Source organism: Drosophila guanche, unplaced genomic scaffold (assembly GCF_900245975.1).
Source record: "Drosophila guanche unplaced genomic scaffold, DGUA_6, whole genome shotgun sequence".
NCBI classification, from domain to species: Eukaryota; Metazoa; Arthropoda; class Insecta; order Diptera; family Drosophilidae; genus Drosophila; species Drosophila guanche.
The window spans coordinates 8,850,706-8,871,585 of NW_022995743.1; the positions used below are offsets into that span (position 1 = coordinate 8,850,706).

General features: G+C 45.8%; 10 protein-coding genes across 12 annotated transcripts; 5 read left to right on the forward strand and 5 right to left on the reverse strand.

The window, feature by feature from the left end:
- Window positions 1–251: 251 nt before the first annotated feature.
- LOC117588663 (luciferin 4-monooxygenase-like) lies at window positions 252–2,120 on the reverse strand. Its single transcript, XM_034280109.1, has 5 exons — window positions 1,968–2,120; window positions 1,706–1,913; window positions 1,452–1,638; window positions 1,282–1,398; window positions 252–1,219 (listed from the first exon to the last, which is right to left on the reverse strand). The coding sequence occupies exons 1-5, from the start codon at window positions 2,103–2,105 to the stop codon at window positions 262–264; spliced, it is 1,608 nt and encodes a 535-aa protein (XP_034136000.1). The 5' UTR covers window positions 2,106–2,120; the 3' UTR covers window positions 252–261.
- A 1,034-nt stretch (window positions 2,121–3,154) lies between these two features.
- On the reverse strand, window positions 3,155–5,190 carry LOC117588654 (4-coumarate--CoA ligase 1-like). The gene is made up of 5 exons (XM_034280097.1): window positions 4,987–5,190; window positions 4,710–4,917; window positions 4,456–4,642; window positions 4,285–4,401; window positions 3,155–4,213 (listed from the first exon to the last, which is right to left on the reverse strand). The coding sequence occupies exons 1-5, from the start codon at window positions 5,125–5,127 to the stop codon at window positions 3,259–3,261; spliced, it is 1,608 nt and encodes a 535-aa protein (XP_034135988.1). The 5' UTR covers window positions 5,128–5,190; the 3' UTR covers window positions 3,155–3,258.
- A 1,286-nt stretch (window positions 5,191–6,476) lies between these two features.
- Window positions 6,477–8,289, forward strand: LOC117588703 (putative ATPase N2B). 2 transcript variants are annotated; one of them, XM_034280155.1, is made up of 4 exons: window positions 6,479–6,998; window positions 7,052–7,654; window positions 7,725–7,985; window positions 8,056–8,289. In XM_034280155.1, exons 1-4 carry the CDS (start codon window positions 6,579–6,581, stop codon window positions 8,176–8,178), a joined length of 1,407 nt encoding a protein of 468 aa, XP_034136046.1. In that variant the 5' UTR covers window positions 6,479–6,578; the 3' UTR covers window positions 8,179–8,289. The 2 variants fall into 2 exon arrangements, with proteins under 2 accessions (XP_034136053.1, XP_034136046.1); XM_034280162.1 differs by lacking the exon at window positions 8,056–8,289 and having other exon boundaries at window positions 6,477–6,998; window positions 7,052–7,613; window positions 7,749–7,949.
- Window positions 8,290–8,571: 282 nt separating this feature from the next.
- Window positions 8,572–9,344, reverse strand: LOC117588881. The gene has a single exon (XM_034280402.1). The coding sequence runs from the start codon at window positions 9,190–9,192 to the stop codon at window positions 8,662–8,664; it is 531 nt and encodes a 176-aa protein (XP_034136293.1). The 5' UTR covers window positions 9,193–9,344; the 3' UTR covers window positions 8,572–8,661.
- Window positions 9,345–10,196: 852 nt separating this feature from the next.
- On the reverse strand, window positions 10,197–12,914 carry LOC117588597 (probable nucleoporin Nup54). Its single transcript, XM_034280006.1, has 5 exons — window positions 12,682–12,914; window positions 11,701–12,255; window positions 11,275–11,641; window positions 10,653–11,214; window positions 10,197–10,594 (listed from the first exon to the last, which is right to left on the reverse strand). The coding sequence occupies exons 1-5, from the start codon at window positions 12,734–12,736 to the stop codon at window positions 10,253–10,255; spliced, it is 1,881 nt and encodes a 626-aa protein (XP_034135897.1). The 5' UTR covers window positions 12,737–12,914; the 3' UTR covers window positions 10,197–10,252.
- Window positions 12,165–12,912, forward strand: LOC117588865. Its single transcript, XM_034280375.1, has 2 exons — window positions 12,165–12,488; window positions 12,541–12,912. Exons 1-2 carry the CDS (start codon window positions 12,412–12,414, stop codon window positions 12,647–12,649), a joined length of 186 nt encoding a protein of 61 aa, XP_034136266.1. The 5' UTR covers window positions 12,165–12,411; the 3' UTR covers window positions 12,650–12,912.
- Window positions 12,915–13,158: 244 nt separating the features above from the next.
- LOC117588848 (bolA-like protein 2) lies at window positions 13,159–13,671 on the forward strand. The gene has a single exon (XM_034280351.1). It carries the CDS (start codon window positions 13,215–13,217, stop codon window positions 13,482–13,484), a length of 270 nt encoding a protein of 89 aa, XP_034136242.1. The 5' UTR covers window positions 13,159–13,214; the 3' UTR covers window positions 13,485–13,671.
- A 77-nt stretch (window positions 13,672–13,748) lies between these two features.
- Window positions 13,749–15,039, forward strand: LOC117588724 (mevalonate kinase). Its single transcript, XM_034280188.1, has one exon. The coding sequence runs from the start codon at window positions 13,781–13,783 to the stop codon at window positions 14,948–14,950; it is 1,170 nt and encodes a 389-aa protein (XP_034136079.1). The 5' UTR covers window positions 13,749–13,780; the 3' UTR covers window positions 14,951–15,039.
- LOC117588842 (transcription elongation factor SPT4) lies at window positions 14,963–15,618 on the reverse strand. Its single transcript, XM_034280339.1, has 3 exons — window positions 15,459–15,618; window positions 15,238–15,400; window positions 14,963–15,172 (listed from the first exon to the last, which is right to left on the reverse strand). The coding sequence occupies exons 1-3, from the start codon at window positions 15,525–15,527 to the stop codon at window positions 15,054–15,056; spliced, it is 351 nt and encodes a 116-aa protein (XP_034136230.1). The 5' UTR covers window positions 15,528–15,618; the 3' UTR covers window positions 14,963–15,053.
- A 550-nt stretch (window positions 15,619–16,168) lies between these two features.
- Window positions 16,169–19,600, forward strand: LOC117588575 (muskelin). 2 transcript variants are annotated; one of them, XM_034279974.1, is made up of 10 exons: window positions 16,169–16,463; window positions 16,664–16,876; window positions 16,938–17,280; window positions 17,339–17,477; window positions 17,527–18,128; window positions 18,187–18,405; window positions 18,466–18,785; window positions 18,840–18,996; window positions 19,058–19,190; window positions 19,249–19,600. In XM_034279974.1, the coding sequence occupies exons 1-10, from the start codon at window positions 16,267–16,269 to the stop codon at window positions 19,491–19,493; spliced, it is 2,568 nt and encodes an 855-aa protein (XP_034135865.1). In that variant the 5' UTR covers window positions 16,169–16,266; the 3' UTR covers window positions 19,494–19,600. The 2 variants fall into 2 exon arrangements, with proteins under 2 accessions (XP_034135865.1, XP_034135875.1); XM_034279984.1 differs by having other exon boundaries at window positions 19,252–19,600.
- The last annotated feature ends 1,280 nt before the right edge of the window (window positions 19,601–20,880 follow it).

The window sequence follows — 20,880 nt, forward strand, 5'->3', positions numbered from 1 at the left end:
CTGCAGATGCTCTTTAAACAATAAACCACGAATCGGATTTCATTGAACGATAAGCTCTTATCATTGTTTGTGTTTGGCATGATAAGAGCTGCCTGCCTATTCCCCATTCATAAACAGAATAGTCAGAGCCATGATTCAGATCGGGAAAGCCAAACAATATCAAACAATTACCTGTTCGCTTCTGCAATTATCTTCGATACTAAAGAGTCTTTTAATTAACTAATGAAAGCATTGAAAAGATTTATGCATCACACACAAATCTCACTTGTCACTTCCCTTTTGAGCAATGAAAATGTCGCGTGATGCCTTCCTTAAAGTCTTGCCATTGACATTGGCTGGCAGCTTGTCGATGAATTGCACTCCAGCGTGCAACTGCTTTGTCACCGCACCGGGAAACCGCTTGGCCACGTGATCCGAAATGTCCTTTGCTGTGATAACAGCTCCTTTGGTCATGACCACCAATGCGCCGGCTGCGTCTCCCTCTCGCTCATCGTAGATGCCAACCACGCACACGTCCTGCACTTGCGGCAGCTCCCTTATGACACTCTCGATCTCGGTGGGCCAGTAGTGCAGGCCCTGGTACTTCAGGATCTCCTTCTTGCGATCGACTATGTACAGGAAGTTCTGCTCATCAAAATAGCCCAGATCGCCGGTGTGGAACCAGCCCTCTGCGTCCTGCATCTGAAGTGTAGCCTCGGGATTCCCGAAGTAGCCATTCCATGCCTCTCCCTTGTGCACAAAGATCTCTCCGACCTGATTGTATGTCAAGTTCTTTCCGTCTTCGTCCACAATGCGCATTCTGACTCCTGGCATAGGTTTGCCGGCCGATGCTATATTGCTAATTCCAAGGTTACTCGTTATGATTAAGGTCTCCGTGAGTCCATAGCCGGTGGTTAGCATCGCATTCTTGCAGAGCTCTTGGGTCCGCTGTAGGGTGGCCTTCGAAACCGTGCCACCGACATAGGTAACACTCTTTAAGGGTGCCAGATCGTCCGGCGTGACATTCGGATAACTAATCAGAGCGGAGATATGACCGGGCGGCAGCACGACGCTGTCAATTTTGTACTTCTTCACCAGCTGCACAAAGTACTCTGGACTAAAAGGTTTGTTGGTAATGACTCTGGTTGCACCAAACACAGTGCTGAAGATAAACGACACCACGCCGGTGACCCAGTCCAGGCCACTCGATGATAATATCGTTAGTTCGCTGTTTATGAAGCTGAAATAAAATAACATTAAACAATATAAGTTCAACAGTATTAGTTAGGTGTAGAAACTCACGGGTTCTCTAGCGTTAGAACATTGTTGGAAATGCAAACGGCCTTGGGCAGGCCGGTTGTGCCCGAGGAGCACAGAATGAGCATGGTCTGGTCTCCACCCTCAATCAATGGCTCTGGCCTAAAGAGTATTTCTCGCTAGTTAAAGTCTCTTCTTCAGTCTCTTCCACTCACTGGTACATCGCTTCGGTTGTTGTGGGTTCCAGCAGATCCTCAATCTTGAGCACTCCCTCGATGGGTTCTGTGATAGTACAGATCTCCGGCTGCCAGCCCACAGTAGCCGCTCGAACCTGCTCGTACACATTTCCATCGCAGAATATCAGAGTTGGTTTTGTTATTGTGAACACATGGGAGATGGTAGCTGCGTTAACAGATTTGTCAGAGATTACTCAGAGATATCAGAGACATCTCCTGATGTCAGTACAAACCTTCATCTATCGACGCATTGACCGAGTGGAATGGTGTGCCATTCATTAGACACGCCAGCCCCAGGGGCATTAAATAGGTACAGTTCTTGGCCACAATACCAATGACATTCTTGTTGTTGAGGGCACGCTTCTTGAAGTGCTGGGCAATCCGAATAGCCCAGGTGAGACCCTGTTCGAAGGTGACTGTGCCTCCATCAATGTCGTTTATCTGCAGCGAAGGGATGTTAAACTATGTGGCGATCCCTTTCTGGTTCTGTCTCACCTGCCACACGTTCTTGGGCCAAATTCTCATGGTATTGAATATTATTTTACCGATGGAAGTGTCATAGTGATATGTGGGTCTGCGCTTGGCTCCACTCCAAATTCTTTCCCTCTCATCGTATGTTGTGGGTAGTTCCATGGTAATAATTCTGCCGTGCTATGCTCCCTATCGCCGCCTTTGTCGATAATGCACTGTGCCTTGACAGTTGTGGCAGAAACTATTTAAGGGTAACCAGAGCTTTCACGACTGTGCTCTGTATCAGTGTCTGGAGTCGATAGTCCATCACAAGCCGAATGTTGCTGCTCCAGGGCCTCGACTAGTTGTTACCATGCACACGCTTTTTAATATATCATATAGCCATCAGACTGGAGAGTCTAAACTATATTTATCCCAAATACCCACTACTCACAGATATAATCAAACGTGCACATAATCGTTAGTCAGCCGTTTTCCATATCTTATCATTCCAAATCGAATAACAGAGAAGCTGCCAGTCATCTTTAGTCAGCTGATTGTTAATGCAAAATGAACCTACTTTGATTGAGGAGGGTTCTGCTACTACATGCTCTTACTCGTATGTTCTATGTTGGCAAAAAGCCCTCTCTCTCTCTCTTTCTCTTAAGACATTTAAATCCAGCGATTGATCCGATCATGCTTAAATCTGAAACCATTCCGGCCTAAAAGTATGCTACTAAAATGTGGATAGCTTTCAATGGACATAATCCATATATTTGAATGACTTGGCTATAAACTACTTTTTGGGTAAGCTAATTACAAGCACAAATGCTAAGAGACAAATCTATTATATCATTATTAATTAATTTATTTTCCTTCTTTATTTCTGATTCATATCTCTGCCAAGGGAATGTTTATGCGGAATCTACGCTGCAGGCTATAATCTTTGGCCATAATCTCAGCAATTTCACAATTGAGAAAGAACTATTACCTGAAGTATTGCTCGTTAAAACTACTGATTAGCTTTATCCACAACCTGGCTAAAGTTAGTGCTGAATCAATCCATAGGCACATGTAGATTATCATAATTCTTTTTTTATTTTTTGTTTTTGTTTCTTGCTTTACTCTTTATAGATATGGCAGTTCATTCATAAGATCTGCATCTTATAAGCCATGCGTAAACAGTATTATTCCTGTTTTTGTGAACAAAGTTCCCTCAGCTTGTTGTCGAGTGCTCATAACTGAAGCACTCCAGTTTGAAAATGAATCGTTTAACTTATCTAATGTACTTATGATTACAAAATGTACATGGGTATATACTTGGATCATTCAGATCCTACTTAGCTGTCCCGTTTTGGGCAACAAAAACGTCGCGTGCCGTCTTGCGCAACGTTTTGCCATTGGCATTGGCCGGTAGCTTGCCGGTGAATTGCACTCCGGCGCGCAGTTGCTTTTGGGTTGCGGGTAGCCGCTTGGCCACGTGATCCGAAATGTCCTTTGCGGTGACAACAGCTCCTTTGGTCTTGACCACCAATGCGCCGGCTGCGTCTCCCTCTCGCTCATCGTAGATGCCAACCACGCACACCTCCTGCACTTGCGGCAGCTCCGATATGACACTCTCGATTTCGGTGGGCCAGTAGTGCAGGCCCTGGTACTTCAGGATCTCCTTCTTCCGATCGACTATGTACAGGAAGTTCTGCTCATCGAAATAGCCCAGATCGCCGGTGTGGAACCAGCCCTCGAAGTCCTGCATGCGGCGGGTCTCCACTGGGTTGCCGTAGTAGCCATTCCAGGCCTGACCCGTGTGCACATAGATCTCTCCGACCTGATTGTAGGTCAAGTTCTTGCCATCCTCGTCGACAATGCGAATCTTAACCCCTGGAACGGTTCTGCCCGCTGAGGCGAAGTTGCTGATTCCAATATTGATGGTGATGGCTCCCACCTCGGTCATTCCGTAGCCGGAGTTGAACATGGCGCGTTTGCACAGTTCCTGAGCACGCTGCAGTGTGGTTGTGGAAACCAAGCCTCCGCCATAGTTCAGGTGCGTTAGTGGTGCCAACGCCTCCGGAGTGGCATCCGGACAGCTGATCAGGGCCGACAGATGACGGGGCGGCAGCACTGCATAGTTAATCTTGTACTTTTTTACCAAGCCCACAAAGTTTTCAGGGGTGAAGGGCTTGTTCGTAATGATGCGAGTGACACCAAACACAGCGCTAAAGACGAATGCCCACAGGCCCGTGATCCAGTCCAGGCAGCTGGCAATAAAGATAACCGATTCGCTGTTGACCAACCTGCGAACGAGTTTACGAGTGAGCTTCAGTCCGAGCAGTCGATGAAGAAGAGTTCATTTTAGCCAACTTACATGGTATCTTGTATGAGGTTACTGTTGGAAATGCAAACGGCCTTGGGCAGACCAGTTGTTCCCGAGGAGCACAAAATAGCGACAGTCTGGTCGCCTCCGTCCTTCAAGTTCTCCGGCCTAAGAAACAACTTGGGTTATTCTCTGTGGACTAAACTGCCTCATTCCACTTACTGGTACATCTTCTCAGTCGATGTGGGATCCAGCAGAGTTTCAATCTTGGGCACTCCCTCGACGTGGTCCGTGAGAGTGTAGATCTCCGGGTGCCATCCAATGGTTGCGGCATGCACCTTCTCGTACTCGTTGCCATCGCAGAATATCAGAGAGGGCTTGGTTATCGAGAAGACATGGGTGATGGTAGCTGCATTCAGGTGTTTCCGGATAAGTCGGTGAGTTTTTACTTTGAAGGGCACAATGGGAGTACAAACCTTCATCCAGCAAGGGATTGACCGAATGGAATGGTGTTCCATTCATTAGACAGCCCACGCCGAGCGGCATCACATAGGTGGAGTTTTTCGCTGCAATTCCAATGACGTCCTTGTAGTTGAGTCCACGCTTCTTTAAGTACTGAGCGATCCGAATGGCCCAGGTGAGACCCTGTTCAAAGGTGACTGTCACGTTGTCAACATCGCATATCTGGAGTGGAGTCGAGTGATAATCTATAAGTGTGCCTGGCGATGGATCCTTGGCAGTGAACACACTTACCTGGCACACGTTTTTGGGCCAGTTGTTCATGGTGTTGAAAATAATTTTACCCACAGACGTGTCATAGTTGTACATGGAGTTACGCTTGGCTCCACTCCAGACACTATCCTTCTCGTTGTAAGAGGTGGGTATCATTGCCATGTTGGGTCTCGGGTTTCTGGAACAAACTGGCACGCCGTCACAAACTGCAGTCAACTATAGGGGTCTGGGCCAGGTGCAGTTCTATTTATAATGATCCAAGGCTGTGAAAATCCAGGCCGTGGACGCCTTGAGTGGATCCACTTGCAAGCGGCTAACACCTGTAACATCTTATCTTGTTCCTGGAGAAGATAGTGCACCGCCTGAAGAATGTTGTGAGGATGAGCCATGGCATGCCTGTTGGATACCCTGTACAAACAGAACTATTGAAGCAAATGCATATCCTAGTTTTCCACCATTCTTCTCTTTGGAGGAAAACATTTATAGGCTATTCAATAATGCCTTAGAGTACGTTAACGCTTGAGTATGCAACTAACCATAGGTAATATGTTTAGTAATTGGCCCTATCTAATCTTTTTAATTCAATACTGAATCGAATCAAAGTGGGAAATTCCAAATCACGAGAATTACGCTATTCGTGCCCCAGGAAGCTCCTCGCTGGTTTATGACATTTACGAGTTTTACTTATAAGATTTGCACAGTTCAATTTAATGAGCGCTAATCCGCAAGAGACTTCGTCATTCTTGGTTCGAAAGTGTAGGGTTCAGACTGAATTGTTATAACAGTCAGAATGAGGAAATTCATTTGCAGTGGCTCATCATAAGCTCACATATGTCTTTGGCGCTAATCAATGATATAACAAATTTTGCATAATATAGAAACATTGAGGCATTATTATTTTTAAGAGCAGAAAAGAAAAGAAGAAAGAAATTGTATTATTAAATAATGGAAACAGGGTACACAAAGGCCCATAATTCTGGCTGGCCAGCAACAAATTGTCAAATAACGTAACAAAACATTCTAAAAACGTAGAGTTTATTTATTTGATTTGTTTTCTCACCATTTCAGCTAAATCGTTATTTTTGTAAACAATCTAATAAAAGAAGTCATGAAGAGTAGACCAATCTTGGGGTGAATGTATTGTACAATCGTAGAAAATTCCAGTTTCACGGCTGAGAGTTTTCGTTTGATGGCAATATTAAACAGAACATTAAAATCGAGAAAATATATCATTAACCGAGGCCGATTAACCTTCTGTTGACCAATGGGTGTTTAAGTGCAAAGTAGGTAATAAATTAAACTTAAAGATTATTGGCGCCGTTAAGCTGAATGAAACGGAGCCTGTTCGAATTTATTCGTAAACAGGGAGGCTGCGTGGCTACAATAAACATTTACAAGAAGATTTATTTCCCCAATTTGGACAAAGTGTTTTCCTATTTAAAAGGCGGGCGTTTAGTGGGTTAAGTTTGAACATTCACTCGGAACGAGACATGTAAATACCAAAAACAAAAAAATTCACGAATTCACGGTCGCGGTCAACAATTTATATAATAATATGTTTAGCTAACGAGAAATAACAATTGGATCCGATCGTAAATAGCCCCTCCCCCACCATGTTTCGTCGTCAATTTGGTGTTATAATCCGCTGTACGCGACATGCGACACCACTGTTGTGCAGAACGCACCGACTGGTTGCAATCCAAACCTGCCATGCGAGTCGATTGAGTCCTTTTCCGGAATATGAGGAGCGTGTCCGGGCGGGCAAACTGATGCCCGACGACAGACAACTGGAGACAATGAAGCACCTAGATGCTCTTTACCACAGGATTCACGGCTACACACCCAGAGAGCAAAGCGGAGGCAGCAGTGGCGGTTTCTTCAGCTCCATCTTTGGTCGGAGAAGAACCCACGCCGATGACGCGGCAGATGACTTAAACGCAGGCAGCCATGCCCCAATGGGGCTGTACCTCTATGGCAGTGTGGGTGTGGGGAAGACAACCTTAATGGACCTGTTCTACGACTGCTGCAGTCAGGTAACTAATAGCTTACACAAGCAACTCATACTCACACACGAATTTGCTCACAGATTCCTCGCAAGCAACGTGTTCACTTTACTGCCTTCATGAACAGTGTTCATGGACGAATACACGAGGCGAAGGAACGGCAGGGTCCCATCGATCGGGCCTTTAATTCGGAGAAACCAGCTCCTTTTGATCCAACGGAACCCGTGGCAGACATCATAGCCAGCGAGTCCTGGCTGATATGTTTTGATGAGTTTCAGGTCACCGACATAGCCGACGCCATGGTGCTGAAGCGACTCTTTACGCATCTATTCAGGAAGGGCATCGTGATAATTGCCACCAGCAATCGGCATCCCGAGGATCTGTATAAAAATGGCCTGCAACGGACAAACTTTCTCCCGTTCATAGACCTGCTGCAAAGGCGCTGCCAGCTGGCCAAGCTGGACTCCATCGATTATCGCCGCATTGCCCAGTCCGGCGACACCAACTACTTTGTCAAGGGCCAGAGCGATGCGGAGGGCAGCATGAATCGCATGTTTAAGATACTGTGCGCCGAGGAGAACGATATCATTAGACCGCGCACCATCACTCACTTTGGACGGGATCTTACCTTCAGTCGCACGTGTGGTCAGGTCTTGGACAGCAGCTTTGAAGAGCTCTGCAATCGCGTAAGTGCTCTGCTCCCTAGCAACATGCAATCTCGAGGAAATATTAATGTTTTCCCCTCTGTTCACACAGCCTCTGGCGGGTAGCGACTATCTGCAGATCTCTCAGTTCTTTCACACCGTCCTCATCAGAGATGTGCCCTCGCTGAACCTAAACATTAAGTCACCAATGAGGCGATTTATAACGCTTATAGATACGCTATACGACAACCGAGTGCGCGTGGTAATATCAGCCGACTATCCGCTGGACAAACTATTCCAGGTGACCGATCCCGCTGACATTTCAGACACTGATCGCATTCTAATGGACGACCTGAAAATCAAACATGGCACAGTAAGTCGATGGGGCTGGAAAGCCACTAACTAGCGATCTTTCACCGCAATAATAATCCATTCCATTGCAGCACGATTCCAAGTCTAGCGTGTTCACCGGGGAAGAGGAGTTGTTCGCCTTTGAGCGTACGATTTCAAGGCTGTACGAGATGCAGAAACGTGAATACTGGGAGCAGTGGGCAAAGCATCGCTGAGACAGGCCCCCAGAGCAGGCCTCAGACCACAAAAGAAAAGCAATAGTTTTATTAGTGCAAATGCATAAATTATTCGTATACCTCATGTCGAAGTACACTTTTAAAGTTTTCGTTGTAGTTTCTCACTAGAAATGGTTGACTTATCAAAAGTATTAAAGCAATTTACAAGCAAATGCTAGTCAATTATTTTGTTAATATTTTGATGATCAATTCCGTTATTCATTGATCACATGTAGTAAAACTCATTTAGTCTGGCAACGCTGCCATCAGCTGTTCTGCATGTAAAGAATAGGTCAAGTTTCGCTGGTGCCCGAAAGGGCCAAACATGCCGAGCCGGTGGTGGCGAAAGATGCAAAGATGTCCGCATCACAAAGGAGGAGAAGTAGGCAAAAATCGCTCTAACCATCCACACTTCTCGCATGGAGTACATTTATTACTGCATTTTTATATCGTGACTAAAATACAAAAAAATAAACACCATTTCTATGAGTGATGCTGATCCTGCCCAGTTGACTTGTAGTCGTAAGTTATCTGCGCAGGAGCTGCCATTAGATCCTCCTCCGCCTGCTCTTCGCCATGCTGCAGCAGCTCTGCGGGGCCAGCCTCTTGGTGTGGCTGATTATCCGGCATCTTCACCTGCATGTCCGCAGCAAAGAAGGAATCGTCAAAGTTTATGCGATTGCGCTCATCCTGCTCCAGGTAGAGGGCCTTGGGCGTCTCCCCTCCCATGGCCTTCTCATATGTGTTCAACCACTTGAGATTGAGATTGATATGCTTGGAGGCTGCATTGAACTTCTTTGGCTTCTTTTTTGGCTTGTCCGCGTAGTAGTTGTGCTCCTGCTTTAGCGGCTGAGGCGGAGGTGCTATCTTCTCCAGGAGCCTGCTCTTGGCATCCAGTTTCGGATCCACATAGTCGAACAGGGGCAGATAGAAGTTGTACGGCTGCGCTGTGGGCGGCAATAATAGTTGTTGCGGCTGTGCTTGCTGCTCCACATGGCTGCTGCCTTCCGACATTGAGTCCTCCGCAATGGCGGGAGCAAAGATCTCGCCAGCTCGCCTTAGCAAATTCTCCAGGCGCTCCAGAGTTATAATATGGGGGTGTATCAGCTGTACATCATCATGAAGCTGCGCTCGACGCGCTGCTGTGGGGCTGGCTGCGACACTCGCGCAGGAGATGCAAAACAGCAGCTGCAAAGAACATTAGGAGGAATAAGGACCATATCCGAATCCTTCACTCTTTCCACTCACAATCAATATACCACTCATGTTTCCTTTAATGTTTAACCCAAACCCAAATCCAAACACTTTGAATGAGCCACTTGCGATTTCACATGCACTGCGCTCCCTGACTCTAGCACCTTCACTTTCAAAGATCTCACACAAAGTAAGGCCTCCTTTGGGCAGGCCAATTCATTTATAGTGGCTTTCCAAGCTCCGCGCTGAATGCTGCATGCTCAAACGGAAGCTCGGAAGTCTCCACCATCAGCGGCCCAACAACATCAGCCAAGGAGCAAAGCAATTGGGTTGGGAGAAAACAAGTTTCTCACACAACAAAATAAATATGTAACGAGCCAAACTAGACATGCGAGCCAAACCAATTCTCTGCCCGTGTACACGATGGTCTTGTGCATAATAATGTTAATGTAACAGCAGCGCAGTGGAATTGCAGTTGCAGTTTCAGTTGAACAAACTGGAATGGAAGTGCCGGCGAGGCGACTAACAGTTTGTCACTCAGGCAAATGCTTGCCTGCCGCTGAAGAAATTGTCCAATTTCAGGCGGTGGCCAGAGCAAAGTCGGCCGACATCCGACTACTTCGGACTCGGCTCTGGCTCTGGCTCTGGATTGGCTTCGACCGTAAGTGCATTGACCCACACAATTATTTCCGCAGCAATGGGAACGAATGTGTGAACGCGTTTCGATTGTCTTGCGATCCATGGCCGTAAAAGTGCAAGTTCAAAGTTACAGGAAATGCTTAATGGCGGCGGCATAATGGGAAAAGTGTAACGACCATAACTTGTTCATTGCCTCGGACATTGGTTCGTAATTTATTAAACGGTTTCGCTCCTGCATCGATCAAGCCTGCTTAAGTTCGGGCAATCCTTTTACAATAACATCAAGGGCTTTAAGGTCCTTATTGACAGTCTCACACAGTACTTCCATGGCACGCTGTTGCATGGTCAAAAAATTCTTCATCTCGTCCTCGGCCTCCTGGTCCATCGTATACTCGGACCCACAATTGCCAGCAAACTGATTCCTCTGCATTCGCATCTGGGACAGCAGCTCGCTGAGCCGTCCCTTAAACTGTGTGGGTGCCGATACCACGGCCTGCATGCTCTGTAGTTTGGTGCGCAACGCCTCCTCTTCGGGTGACAGCGAGGAGCCCACCTTCCGCGTGCACTCTTGCTTCACAATAATCTGTTTGATGCAAGAATTAGTTAGAGCCTGCAACAAGGGAATACCATTTCATGCTTACCGTAAGTATGCGATGACTGAGCTCAGCCAGCTTGCGTTTATGCTCCAAGATTTTGGACGATGCCGTGGCATGCCTGTTTCTCAGCTCCGTCAGTTCTCCCTCCACTTTCTTCATGTACAGGGCATGCGTGTCTGTTTCCTGCTCCTGGCACTTGACGCGCCACTTCAGGTCGTTGAAGCCAATCATCGGAACAGGCAGGAACTTAAAAGCGTCTGGATTATCCAAATTAGCTTGACGCCACATTCGGGGATCTACACCTCGGGGAGGATTTTCAAGGTACTCCTTCAGTTGATCCTCGTCCGGCAACACCAGAGCTAATGCTTCCACAATCCCCAGATTGCTGAGCTGAGGCTTAAGCGACGCCTGGTTCAAATAGTTCGAGAGCTCAGTGGCCAATATCCGCTTGCCTTCGTTCGGTGCATGCTGCAGTTTCTCATCCACGTAGATAACCATCTGACACTTTTTATTCTCCAACTCTTTGATGGTTTCAATGTGCACCATCATGTTGGGCTTGCTGCCGAACAAGCTGTGCAGCGTCTGAATCACTTGTTGCTGGTGCGGTCTAAAAAGGCAAACCTTATATTAAATATTCTTCTGCGAGGAGGATGTGGCATCTACTTACTTGATGGCCGAAAGATCCCTATCAAAATTCAGAGCCACGAGTCCCAATTTGTTATCCTTGCCTGGCATGCGACTGTACCCGATGGCCTTGAAGCGGCACAGGTAATTCTCCGGCGTGATGTCGACTGGGGGTGCACTCTGCGAATAGAACAGCTTTCCAGTGCCCCACATGGACTGCAGATAGTTCCACTTGGCCACAATGTTATCTCGCTCATCGCCAAAAATTGAAACATTTAGAATAGAGTGAGCAAAGGCCTCATCGGCTGATATGGGTGCGGGCTGCTGTTGAGGCTGGCCGAGCATAAAACTGGTGCCGCCGAAGCCACCAAAGCCAGGAGTTACTGTGCTATTCGATGGCTTTCCAAAGTCTGCAAATTGAATATTGATCACAAACATTAGGAATACGAATTCGGATATCAGAACTCACTGGAGCCAAAGACACTACCGCCAAATCCTGTCGTCTGGGCACCTCCAAAGCCACCGAATGCTGGCGCCGTGGTCGTTGTTGCACCAAAGCCAGCAAATCCACTCGCAGGCGCTGTGCTGGTAGCGGCCGGCTGACCAAATCCACTAAAAGCCGGTGGCGCAGTGCTTGTCGCTGGAGCGGCAAACAAACCTCCCTGACCTGTTGCCGGAGCAGTGCCGAATCCGCCGAAACCTCCACCAAGTCCTGTTGTCGCTGTCGTTGTCTGGGCAGCTCCAAAACCTTGTGCACCTCCAAAAGCAGAGCCGCCAAAAGGTGGGGCAGATGTGGGAGTACCAAAAGATGAGGCAGCAGCACCAGTGCCAAAGCCTGGTGCGGCCGCCTGTGCTCCGAAGCCTTGCCCAGTCGTGGCACTGCCGAAAGCAGTTCCGCCACCAAAAGCGGGCGTCGCTGAGCCGGTTCCAAACGCTGGAGCAGCTGTCGCCGGGCTGCCGAACGCTGACACTGCTTGACCAGCTCCGGTCGTAGTTCCAAATGGTGAACCAAACATGCCGCCAGCTTCCATGTGTGGGGAGAGGAGATAAGCAAAACAAACAAATGGGTCAAAAATTAGTATTCAGCTTCCGCCGTGCGATCTTATCACTGATAACAGTGCCCGAAACTCTAAGCTAGCAATAGTTTGCTTCTAACACTGAACGCAAGAGGTCGAACCAAATGGCTATTGTTCTTATTTTGTTTCTCTTGGTGATAGCCTCCGCGTCGTATGTGGCATTCATTATACGCAAGAAAGGGTGAGTTTCGTGTTGACCCTTCGTGCATCATAATTGAAGGATTCTGTTGCAGCATCGATCCAAAGGACATACGCATAAACAGCCTGCAGGATGCCAAGAAACTACTCCAGTTACCCCCAAATGGAGCAGGGCCCCACAGATACTTGCAAAAAAGAGCTTAAAAGTCGATGGGTTTGTTTTTATTGGAACTCACTTTTGGCCGGCGTGCTCGTTGCTCCCAGCGGTGTACTCGATCCAAAGAAGGACATGATGTGACAAACGTATGAATAAAACGCTGCCGACTAATTGAGTTTGCCTTCTCTGGACTGCTTTTTATAATACTCGTTCTTGAATTTAACAAACTAAAAGTATACCTAAATCCTAATAATCGTAAAAATTTGGCGCTTTCCGCAATCTTGTGTTTTTTTTGGCGATGGAACAAAAACGATTGTTGAAATATCGATGAGCGAGAACAAGACCAGGGCAGCGTGAAAATTACTTGACCCATTGTCGATAGGTCGACATCTTAACATTTCTCCATAGTGCTGATTCTAAATTCTAAGATTTCTTTTTAAGTGTTATTTAAAGAAATTGTTTTGTCAATAATTCGAATGTCCCATTAAAAACTATATAAAGCAATATAAATAAAAATATCGCATCTGACAATCGAGGCTGGCGGCCATACCAATCGATAGCTTACAGCCCTACCTCAGGATTTGCCTCGTTTCGTTTCAAAATTGATCAAAAATGAGTAAATACAGCTCAAAGTATTTGGAAGACAAGCTTAAACAAGAGCTTGAAGCAAATTACGTAAATGTGGTCGACGAATCAGACGGCTGCGGTGGAAAATTCAGCGTGATTATTGTGTCCAATGCATTCAAAGGCAAGACGTTGCTACAGAAACACAGATTAGTCAACACGACGCTGGCCGAAGAACTAAAAGAAATACACGCTTTCTCGCAAAAGTCATACACGCCCGAAGAGTGGGAGAAAGTGCAGCAACAGCAGCAACAATAAGCTGTAACCTGTTGTCGCTCGTTTGTAGTTTGGATTTTTTGCGTGTGACGATCGGAACCAGTATAGCGAAGCCAGCCACCGAAAACAGTCGAACAAAGAAAGTGAAAGGGAAACAACAGCCAAACGCAGTCGGAGTGGAGTTTGGAATTGCGAAATGAACTGCTAAATGCATACGTTACATAAAAAACAATAAAAACTTAAGCACTCGACGTAGAGACACAACAATTTGTACGCTTCCCCATTACAATTTCAAATTACTGATAAACGATAAAACCAACTCGCCGCAGAACAATACAATGCTCAAGTTCCAGGTCCACGCTCCGGGCAAGGTTATTCTCCATGGCGAGCACGCTGTCGTCTACAATAGACCCGCCCTGGCCGCTGTTGTTGGCCTGGGCACCAATCTGAAGTTCCGCCAAGAGGCGGGCAGCCAGGTAGCGAGCTTCAAGCTGGACGCTCTCAACTGCACGCTGGAGATACCGCTTGGCGACTTTAATGCGTTTCTCGAAAACTTCCGCAAGTACCCGGCGGACAGCACGGCCAAGCTGATGGAGGAGGTGCGCGGGGAAGTGTCCAAGCAACTGGAAAGAGCTGCCGGCACCACACCCAAGCCGGCTACCCAAAGGGCGTTCATATCCATCTACTACTTGCTGGCTGGAGCTGTACTCTCATCACCAAAAGATCAAAAACTGACTCTTCAAACCGGTTTCCAGGTGCAGGTAGACACCGAGCTGAACGTGGGCGCCGGCTTGGGTAGCTCTGCTTCGTTTGGAGCAGCTCTGGCCGCCGCTTTCCTCATCTTGTCCGGCCACTTTGACCAGGAGAACTACCTGCAGGAGGAAAATCAGGCACTTATCTCGAGCTGGGCCTACGAATCGGAGCGTGTCAATCATGGAACACCCTCCGGACTGGACAACACTGTGTGCACTTACGGCGGCATGCTGCGCTATGTGAAAGGACATGGGTTTCAGTCCCTGAAAATACAGAAACCGCTCAACATTCTTCTGGTTGACAGTCGCGTGAGCCGCAGTACGGCAGACATCGTGGCCAAGGTTCGCCATTTAGCTGAAGGCTTTCCCCAGCTCATTGAAGCCATTTGGCAAGCCTGTGAGGAGCTGGTAACAGCTGCTGTCCCACTTTACGAGAGCTTCGGCAATGCCCAGGACGACAGTGCAAAGTTTGAAAAACTCGAACGGCTCTTTCAAATCAACAACGATCTGCTAAAGGCCATTGGTGTGTCGCACCCGAAGCTGGAACAGATATTCACCATTGCGATCAAGAGAGGCTTCTTCTCGAAGTTAACAGGCGCTGGGGCTGGTGGCTATGCAATCGTCCTGCTCCCCGAGAACTTCGAGTGCAACGAAGTGTACTGGAAACTTAAGGAGGAACTCGAGTCGGCGGGCTTTGGCGTTCATGTGACGACAGCTGGCGGTGTTGGATTGCGTGTTGGCTCTTTGGACGATTGATCCAAGACTTGCTTCACTTTGTATTGCTATTGTGTGTATTCGTGGTTTCGTTATGACTTAAAAATAAAGATTTACATTTGTAATTTGTACGGCCAAAGAGTATTTAGCGCTGGCTCCTGTCGCGCGATTTGTAGACAATTCCCCGGTTCTTCATGTCCCTTAATGTTGATTGAGGCAAAGTTCCTGACACGGATATAGCATAAATGCCGCGTGTAAACCGAGCTGAAATATACGTAAAATCGAAATCCAAAACTGTCTTGCAGATTGATTGATTGAGATTGGTTTACCTAATCGCTGCCATTTCGCCACCCAGGAATCGGTGGGTGTGGTTAAAGCTATGAGCCCATCAAAATTGTTGCTCGTGTGGTCATACACATTATCTTTGTTGCCTTTCATGCGCAAGAACTCTTCGCAGTTTTCACAGCCGTCAGTCTCAAATTGATCAAAACTCTGAAAGACGCGAAAAATTTCACTTGACTTGATGCCGCATTGTGCAAACATAACCTACCTTCACCAAGGAACAAACCAGGCAGGCACGCAGACCCCTCAGATCCTTGGGTATCGCGTCAAAGGACATTGTTACTAGTTACAGTCAGATATTGTTAAATAAAACAAATTTAAATACTTGAGAACGCGAAAACAGGCCACGCGTCAGTGTGACCGCGGATTTATCGATGAAACATACAGTCTGACCCACAAAAATATACCGAAATATACCTTCTCAATATAGCAAACATATAAAAAGTTAAAAGGCGTCAGTCTAAAACACGGTCATATTTAATGCGCGAGCTCACCACGACAACTTGATTGAGCAGCTTGGAAAACAGTTTTAATATTAATGCATGAAGTAAGGGTATACAACGACACATAACATCGGTTGATAAGACACATGTTGTCAAAACGTAACGTTCCATGCTCACTCACGTAACGTGTTTTTCTTTTTGGTTGACCTTTTTAGCTTTAACCTTATTTTGCTAACAATCCAACAAAAAGTAGTCATGAAAACTAGCCAATCTTGTGGAGATTTTATTGGTGAATAGGATAAAATTATTGTTTTAGTGCTGAGAGTTCTAACTAGCTAGTAATATGAAATAGAACATCAGAATTAAGGAAAATGATATAGGATTTACAAAATAAGTTGAAAATTAGATATTTTGGTATACTTTTGATGGTCTTGCGGTATATTTGATCGATAAATCCGCGGTCACACTGGCTCAAACTGCGAAGCAGTGCAAAACAAAACATAAACAAACTAAGCCTGAGCTTTTGCCGCTGCTACCACCACTTATTTTTTTTGTGCACTAAGCTACGCAGCGATGTCATCATCCTCAACGTCCAGCCCCACGGACAATAGTTCCCATGGTTCTGTGGCTCTATCCTCTTTCGCCGCCTTAAATGCAGTGTCTGGGACAAACACCAGCACAAGTGGGAGCCAGAAGCCATTTTCCCTTTCCGAGCGTTTGAACTTTGAGATTTACCGTTATTCCAGTTATTCTCCAAATTATCTGCCCGAGTAAGTGATTCGTTGGAGCGGGAAAGAGATAAGACGCTTTTCGCTTAAGTTCATTTGCAGTTGCATTTCGTAATTGTTGTTGTCAACTTCGCACATATGCATACATGTATGCTTGTATGCAGACGCATTCATATGTATGCATGCATGTCGCATTTACCGTTTAGCTATCATTTATGACTTTTGGTTTTATTAATTTTCAGAAATGTACTCGTAGACACACCGAACGATCAAACGTCCCGCTGGTCAGCCTACACCAACATCCCTCCACAGTTTCTTACCTTGAAGCTGCGACGCCCCGCCATTGTTAAGAAAATCAAATTTGGCAAATTCGAAAAGTCGCACGTTTGCAACATAAAGAAGTTTCGTGTATTCGGTGGCCTGGAGGATGAGCACATGGTCTTGTTGCTAGAGGGGTATATATCTACATAAGTATATTAAATTTCGAAATCTGCAACTCTTTGTATATATTTGTAGTGGACTCAAGAACGACAATATACCAGAAGTATTCAACCTACGCTGCATGACTGAAGACGGCTCGGAGAATCTGCCAGTACTGTTTCTCAAGATTGTTCCACTGCTGTCTTGGGGTCCATCGTTCAACTTCAGTATATGGTACATCGAACTCCACGGCCAAGACGATCCCATGTATACTTGTGCGCGGATGAAAAATTATAACACACTACGAGAAATTGAGATTATAAAATTGTGCCTGAAGCACTTCCGCCAGCAGGGCTACATGAGTGCCTTCGGGGCTCTTCAGGAGCAAACAAATGTGAAACTGGAGCACCCGCTTATCAGTGAATTGCACAAATACCTGGTAATGAATCTGTAATTTCTGTGATATACACTTTAATTCCACTGACTCCGCTTCAAAGGTGGTCCAAGGAGACTTTGAAAAGGCCGAGCGCTTCATTGCCGAGTGCATTGATGAGGGACTAATGGACGAGTATCTCTATAAGCAAGACTACAAGCACACCTGGCATATGAAATACACTGAAAGCGAGACAAAACCTGGTCAGTATATAGCGCCCATATGGAAACCAATCTAAACATTCGCTTGCAGGCAATCGTGGTGGCCATCAGCTGGTGGTCGATGCCAAAAAACGCCTCATATACCTGTACGGCGGTTGGGATGGCTATCAAGATCTGAGTGACCTTTGGGTATATAAGATTGAAGATGATGAATGGAGGCTGCTTTGCGAAAGGTCAGAGCAATCCAGCGGGCCCACGCCGCGTTCCTGCCACAAAATGATATTTGATCCGATAAGCGAAAACATCTTTATGCTCGGCCGTTACCTAGACAACTCGATACGAACATCAGAATACATCAAGAGCGACTTTTATCTGTACGATACACGGGCTCGAAACTGGATGCAGATCTGCGATGACACCAGCCAGGTGGGTGGGCCCCAACTCGTCTACGACCATCAGATGTGCATCGATGCCGACAAGCGAACCATTTACGTATTTGGCGGCAAAATACTGACGCCACGCAGCGTCAATGCCACGGGTGCCATCGAGCCCGAGTACTCCGGACTGTTCTCCTATCACATTGCAACGAATACATGGACCCAAATACTCGTCGACTGTCATCACACGAGCGCCTCGCAGGCTGATGTTATGTCTATTAAGTCACGCATCACGCACTGCATGGTGTTCCACAATGTAAGCATCTTAGTTTCTGTAGCGTAAATTAAACTCAAAGCAAACATCATTTTATTAGAAACAAAGAAAACTCTACATTTATGGCGGCCAACGTGGCAAGGAGGATCTGGATGAGTTCCTCAGCTATGACGTGGACACGCAAGCCATATCAGTGCTAAACAAAGAACATCCCAATCAAGGAACCACCGCAGGCAATGAGGCCAAATTTGAGCCATCATCGGGCTACACTTTGCGGGCGACGATTGATTGTGAACGCGACGAAATTTACATATTCTCCGTAAGACTTATATCTAAGAATGATAACACACATTTGCCTAACTTGAGAGTACATTTGTAGAGTCTGAGCAAGATTAAGGATCGCCGTGACATACAGCATATGGATGCATCAAACTCCTTTTGGGTCTATTCGTTGCGTCAACACAAGTGGTCGCGCATCTACTATTGTCGGCACAGTGGCCAAGATGGCAACTCTATTAGCAGAGCCAACGTTTTGGGAGCCTCTAAAGGTGATGCAGCTCTGGAGCCCTGCCCACGCTATGCTCATCAGCTGGTCTACGATGAATTGGCCAACAACCATTATCTTTTTGGTGGAAATCCAGGAATCTGCCAGCAACAACAGCTGCGCCTGGACGATTTTTGGCTTCTATCTCTAGAAAAGTTAGTATTACTCATCAGCGTAAACGAACAGAGACACATTAACGCTCATTTCAGACCTAAACGTGACGAGATTCTAAAGCATTGCCGCTTCCTGGTGCGTAAGATGCGCTATGAGGAGATGGCTCGCCAAAATCCCATGCAGGCCATGCAGTATCTGCGTCACAACATCGCCGATGTTATAGATCACGACGATGCAGAGCAGTTGAATAACGTAAGCTTTATCTTCAAGTCATCTGTCTGTCTATATATTGAGGAATTTCCCTGGTATTTAGTTTCACAAGCTGGCCTCGCTGCTCTTCAAGACACACGACGGATGCCTAGACCAGAGAGAGAGTTTTGTGGCCACGACGGCTATATGTCGCAATACGGAAGAGCTGGATACTGACGCTGATCTACCAATGAAAGGTTTGACTTTCGATACATATATTTGGCATAGACTTGAACGAATTGTTGCTTTCTTCAGAAGAACTGTCCGATGGTAGCGCAACCGAGAACATTTCCCTGGAATCAAATGAGAGCCTAGCCACCTCTGGCATATCGGAGACTGCCTCCAGTCCCAGCTCCTCATCTTGTACCAAAAGAGCACGTACCGAGTGCAATTCCGATGTCATGAACAAACGAGCTTTCCTATTTAACAAGCTGGTGCAGCTGATGCCACCAAGCATGGTCCAGCCGGAGCGAAACCTCAGTGATTTTGTTGTCATGTGAGCGGAAACCCAGTGGAAGTGGAGTCCCAGTGCCAAATTGAAGAGGACGGGCAGGGCAGTCTCTTATGATCGTTAGGACATTGAATGTGCACGTTTTGCGTTTTGTTTTTGAAAATAGTATGTTAATCGATGTGATATGATGTTTAGTTTGCTTGTTTCCCTTAGGGCAGGGCAGCCAATGTTAAGTTTTGCGGCCAGTGCCAAGCATGACCAAAATATTATTATTTCATTGTGATAGTTCATTTGCACTCGAAATCGAGCAGAAGACTCTTAAGTGGAGAGTGGAGTAGGGATTATTGCGCTTAAGACAAACAAACCATGTGTGAAAAAGTGTTAAATATAATATTGATTGTGAATGTAAAACAGATTTATGTAAGTTTAAAAAAATAAAGTAATTTTTGTAATGTCTAAAACTCTCGTGAGTATGGATTTGTTTTTAATATACTTTTATTTATTTTATATTGGTTTTTTCATTAATATTAAGGTGTACATAGATACTTTTTAATTATCTAAAAAATTTCTTTAGTTTCAATTGCCAATCATACAATCGTCTGTCCTCTATATGATTTGTATGACAAATGTTTAGACATCCAACATCTCAAAAATTAGCAAATGCTGCAGCTGCCCCCATGCCATGCACGTAAAACGCCCGTACAAATTGTAATAAACCCAAGCATTCGTAAAATATCAATCAATTCAAATCCTACAAGTTCTCAATGATGATCTACTGTCCATGGACATGTTGGGCTGCCTGCAAAGCTTAGAGCAAGCTTGCAGTTTCTTTGGATGTTTCATTCATTAGCTTCATTAACTCATTTCCTTATCCATACAAATGTATATAAGTAGAAATATGACTCGAATATTTCCTTCTCTAAATATCAATCGAATGCCACAAGCTGAACTCTCACAACGGATCTTGCTCGCCTCATACCAATGAGCTTCATCATTATCATCTTCTTGTTTTGTTTTTTGTAGTATTATGTACTCGTATGTATGCTAGTCAAGGGAGAGTTTCTTTAGTTATTATTATTAATTTTTTTTTCTTTAGTTGTTGCTTTTCAAGCTTTCTTTCTCATGGAATGTGGTCTTCCAAATACAAATTTACATACACACATACTTAAAGTAATAACTACCCATCGATTCGAATGCCACACCAAAATGTATAAGGATTACAGTGGCCTGCCTCGGGAACCCTTCTCCATACACATAATAATTGGTTTCTGGGCCCGAGTTAGATCTCTCTGTTTTGCATGTAAGTGGTTGGTTTGCCCTTTAGCTTGCAGTTCTGGTTGAGTTTGTTGCTTAGAAAATCTCTTCTTTTTTATGTTTCTCGTTTTAATATTAATTCCTAAAATTATTTTGAAATTCCTTTAGCAATCATCCGATTT

Excerpts from the sequence above, each read along its gene's own strand:
- LOC117588663 (XM_034280109.1), bottom strand. The coding sequence starts at position 2,105 with ATGGAACTACCCACAACATACGATGAGAGGGAAAGAATTTGGAGTGGA. Across the intron at positions 1,914-1,967 it reads GGCCCAAGAACGTGTGGCAG|ATAAACGACATTGATGGAGG; the intron begins GTGAGACAGAAC and ends CCTTCGCTGCAG. Across the intron at positions 1,399-1,451 it reads ACAACCGAAGCGATGTACCA|GCCAGAGCCATTGATTGAGG; the intron begins GTGAGTGGAAGA and ends AATACTCTTTAG.
- LOC117588654 (XM_034280097.1), bottom strand. The coding sequence starts at position 5,127 with ATGGCAATGATACCCACCTCTTACAACGAGAAGGATAGTGTCTGGAGT. Across the intron at positions 4,918-4,986 it reads GGCCCAAAAACGTGTGCCAG|ATATGCGATGTTGACAACGT; the intron begins GTAAGTGTGTTC and ends ACTCCACTCCAG. Across the intron at positions 4,402-4,455 it reads TCGACTGAGAAGATGTACCA|GCCGGAGAACTTGAAGGACG; the intron begins GTAAGTGGAATG and ends GTTGTTTCTTAG.
- LOC117588703 (XM_034280155.1), top strand. The coding sequence starts at position 6,579 with ATGTTTCGTCGTCAATTTGGTGTTATAATCCGCTGTACGCGACATGCG. Across the intron at positions 7,655-7,724 it reads TTGAAGAGCTCTGCAATCGC|CCTCTGGCGGGTAGCGACTA; the intron begins GTAAGTGCTCTG and ends CTGTTCACACAG. Across the intron at positions 7,986-8,055 it reads TGAAAATCAAACATGGCACA|CACGATTCCAAGTCTAGCGT; the intron begins GTAAGTCGATGG and ends ATTCCATTGCAG.
- LOC117588881 (XM_034280402.1), bottom strand. The coding sequence starts at position 9,192 with ATGTCGGAAGGCAGCAGCCATGTGGAGCAGCAAGCACAGCCGCAACAA.
- LOC117588865 (XM_034280375.1), top strand. The coding sequence starts at position 12,412 with ATGGCTATTGTTCTTATTTTGTTTCTCTTGGTGATAGCCTCCGCGTCG. Across the intron at positions 12,489-12,540 it reads TTCATTATACGCAAGAAAGG|CATCGATCCAAAGGACATAC; the intron begins GTGAGTTTCGTG and ends ATTCTGTTGCAG.
- LOC117588597 (XM_034280006.1), bottom strand. The coding sequence starts at position 12,736 with ATGTCCTTCTTTGGATCGAGTACACCGCTGGGAGCAACGAGCACGCCG. Across the intron at positions 12,256-12,681 it reads AACGAGCACGCCGGCCAAAA|CTGGCGGCATGTTTGGTTCA; the intron begins GTGAGTTCCAAT and ends CACACATGGAAG. Across the intron at positions 10,595-10,652 it reads TCAGTCATCGCATACTTACG|ATTATTGTGAAGCAAGAGTG; the intron begins GTAAGCATGAAA and ends TGCATCAAACAG.
- LOC117588848 (XM_034280351.1), top strand. The coding sequence starts at position 13,215 with ATGAGTAAATACAGCTCAAAGTATTTGGAAGACAAGCTTAAACAAGAG.
- LOC117588724 (XM_034280188.1), top strand. The coding sequence starts at position 13,781 with ATGCTCAAGTTCCAGGTCCACGCTCCGGGCAAGGTTATTCTCCATGGC.
- LOC117588842 (XM_034280339.1), bottom strand. The coding sequence starts at position 15,527 with ATGTCCTTTGACGCGATACCCAAGGATCTGAGGGGTCTGCGTGCCTGC. Across the intron at positions 15,401-15,458 it reads TGGTTTGTTCCTTGGTGAAG|AGTTTTGATCAATTTGAGAC; the intron begins GTAGGTTATGTT and ends CGCGTCTTTCAG. Across the intron at positions 15,173-15,237 it reads GGCGAAATGGCAGCGATTAG|CTCGGTTTACACGCGGCATT; the intron begins GTAAACCAATCT and ends CGTATATTTCAG.
- LOC117588575 (XM_034279974.1), top strand. The coding sequence starts at position 16,267 with ATGTCATCATCCTCAACGTCCAGCCCCACGGACAATAGTTCCCATGGT. Across the intron at positions 18,786-18,839 it reads TGGCTTCTATCTCTAGAAAA|ACCTAAACGTGACGAGATTC; the intron begins GTTAGTATTACT and ends CGCTCATTTCAG. Across the intron at positions 19,191-19,248 it reads CGCTGATCTACCAATGAAAG|AAGAACTGTCCGATGGTAGC; the intron begins GTTTGACTTTCG and ends TGCTTTCTTCAG.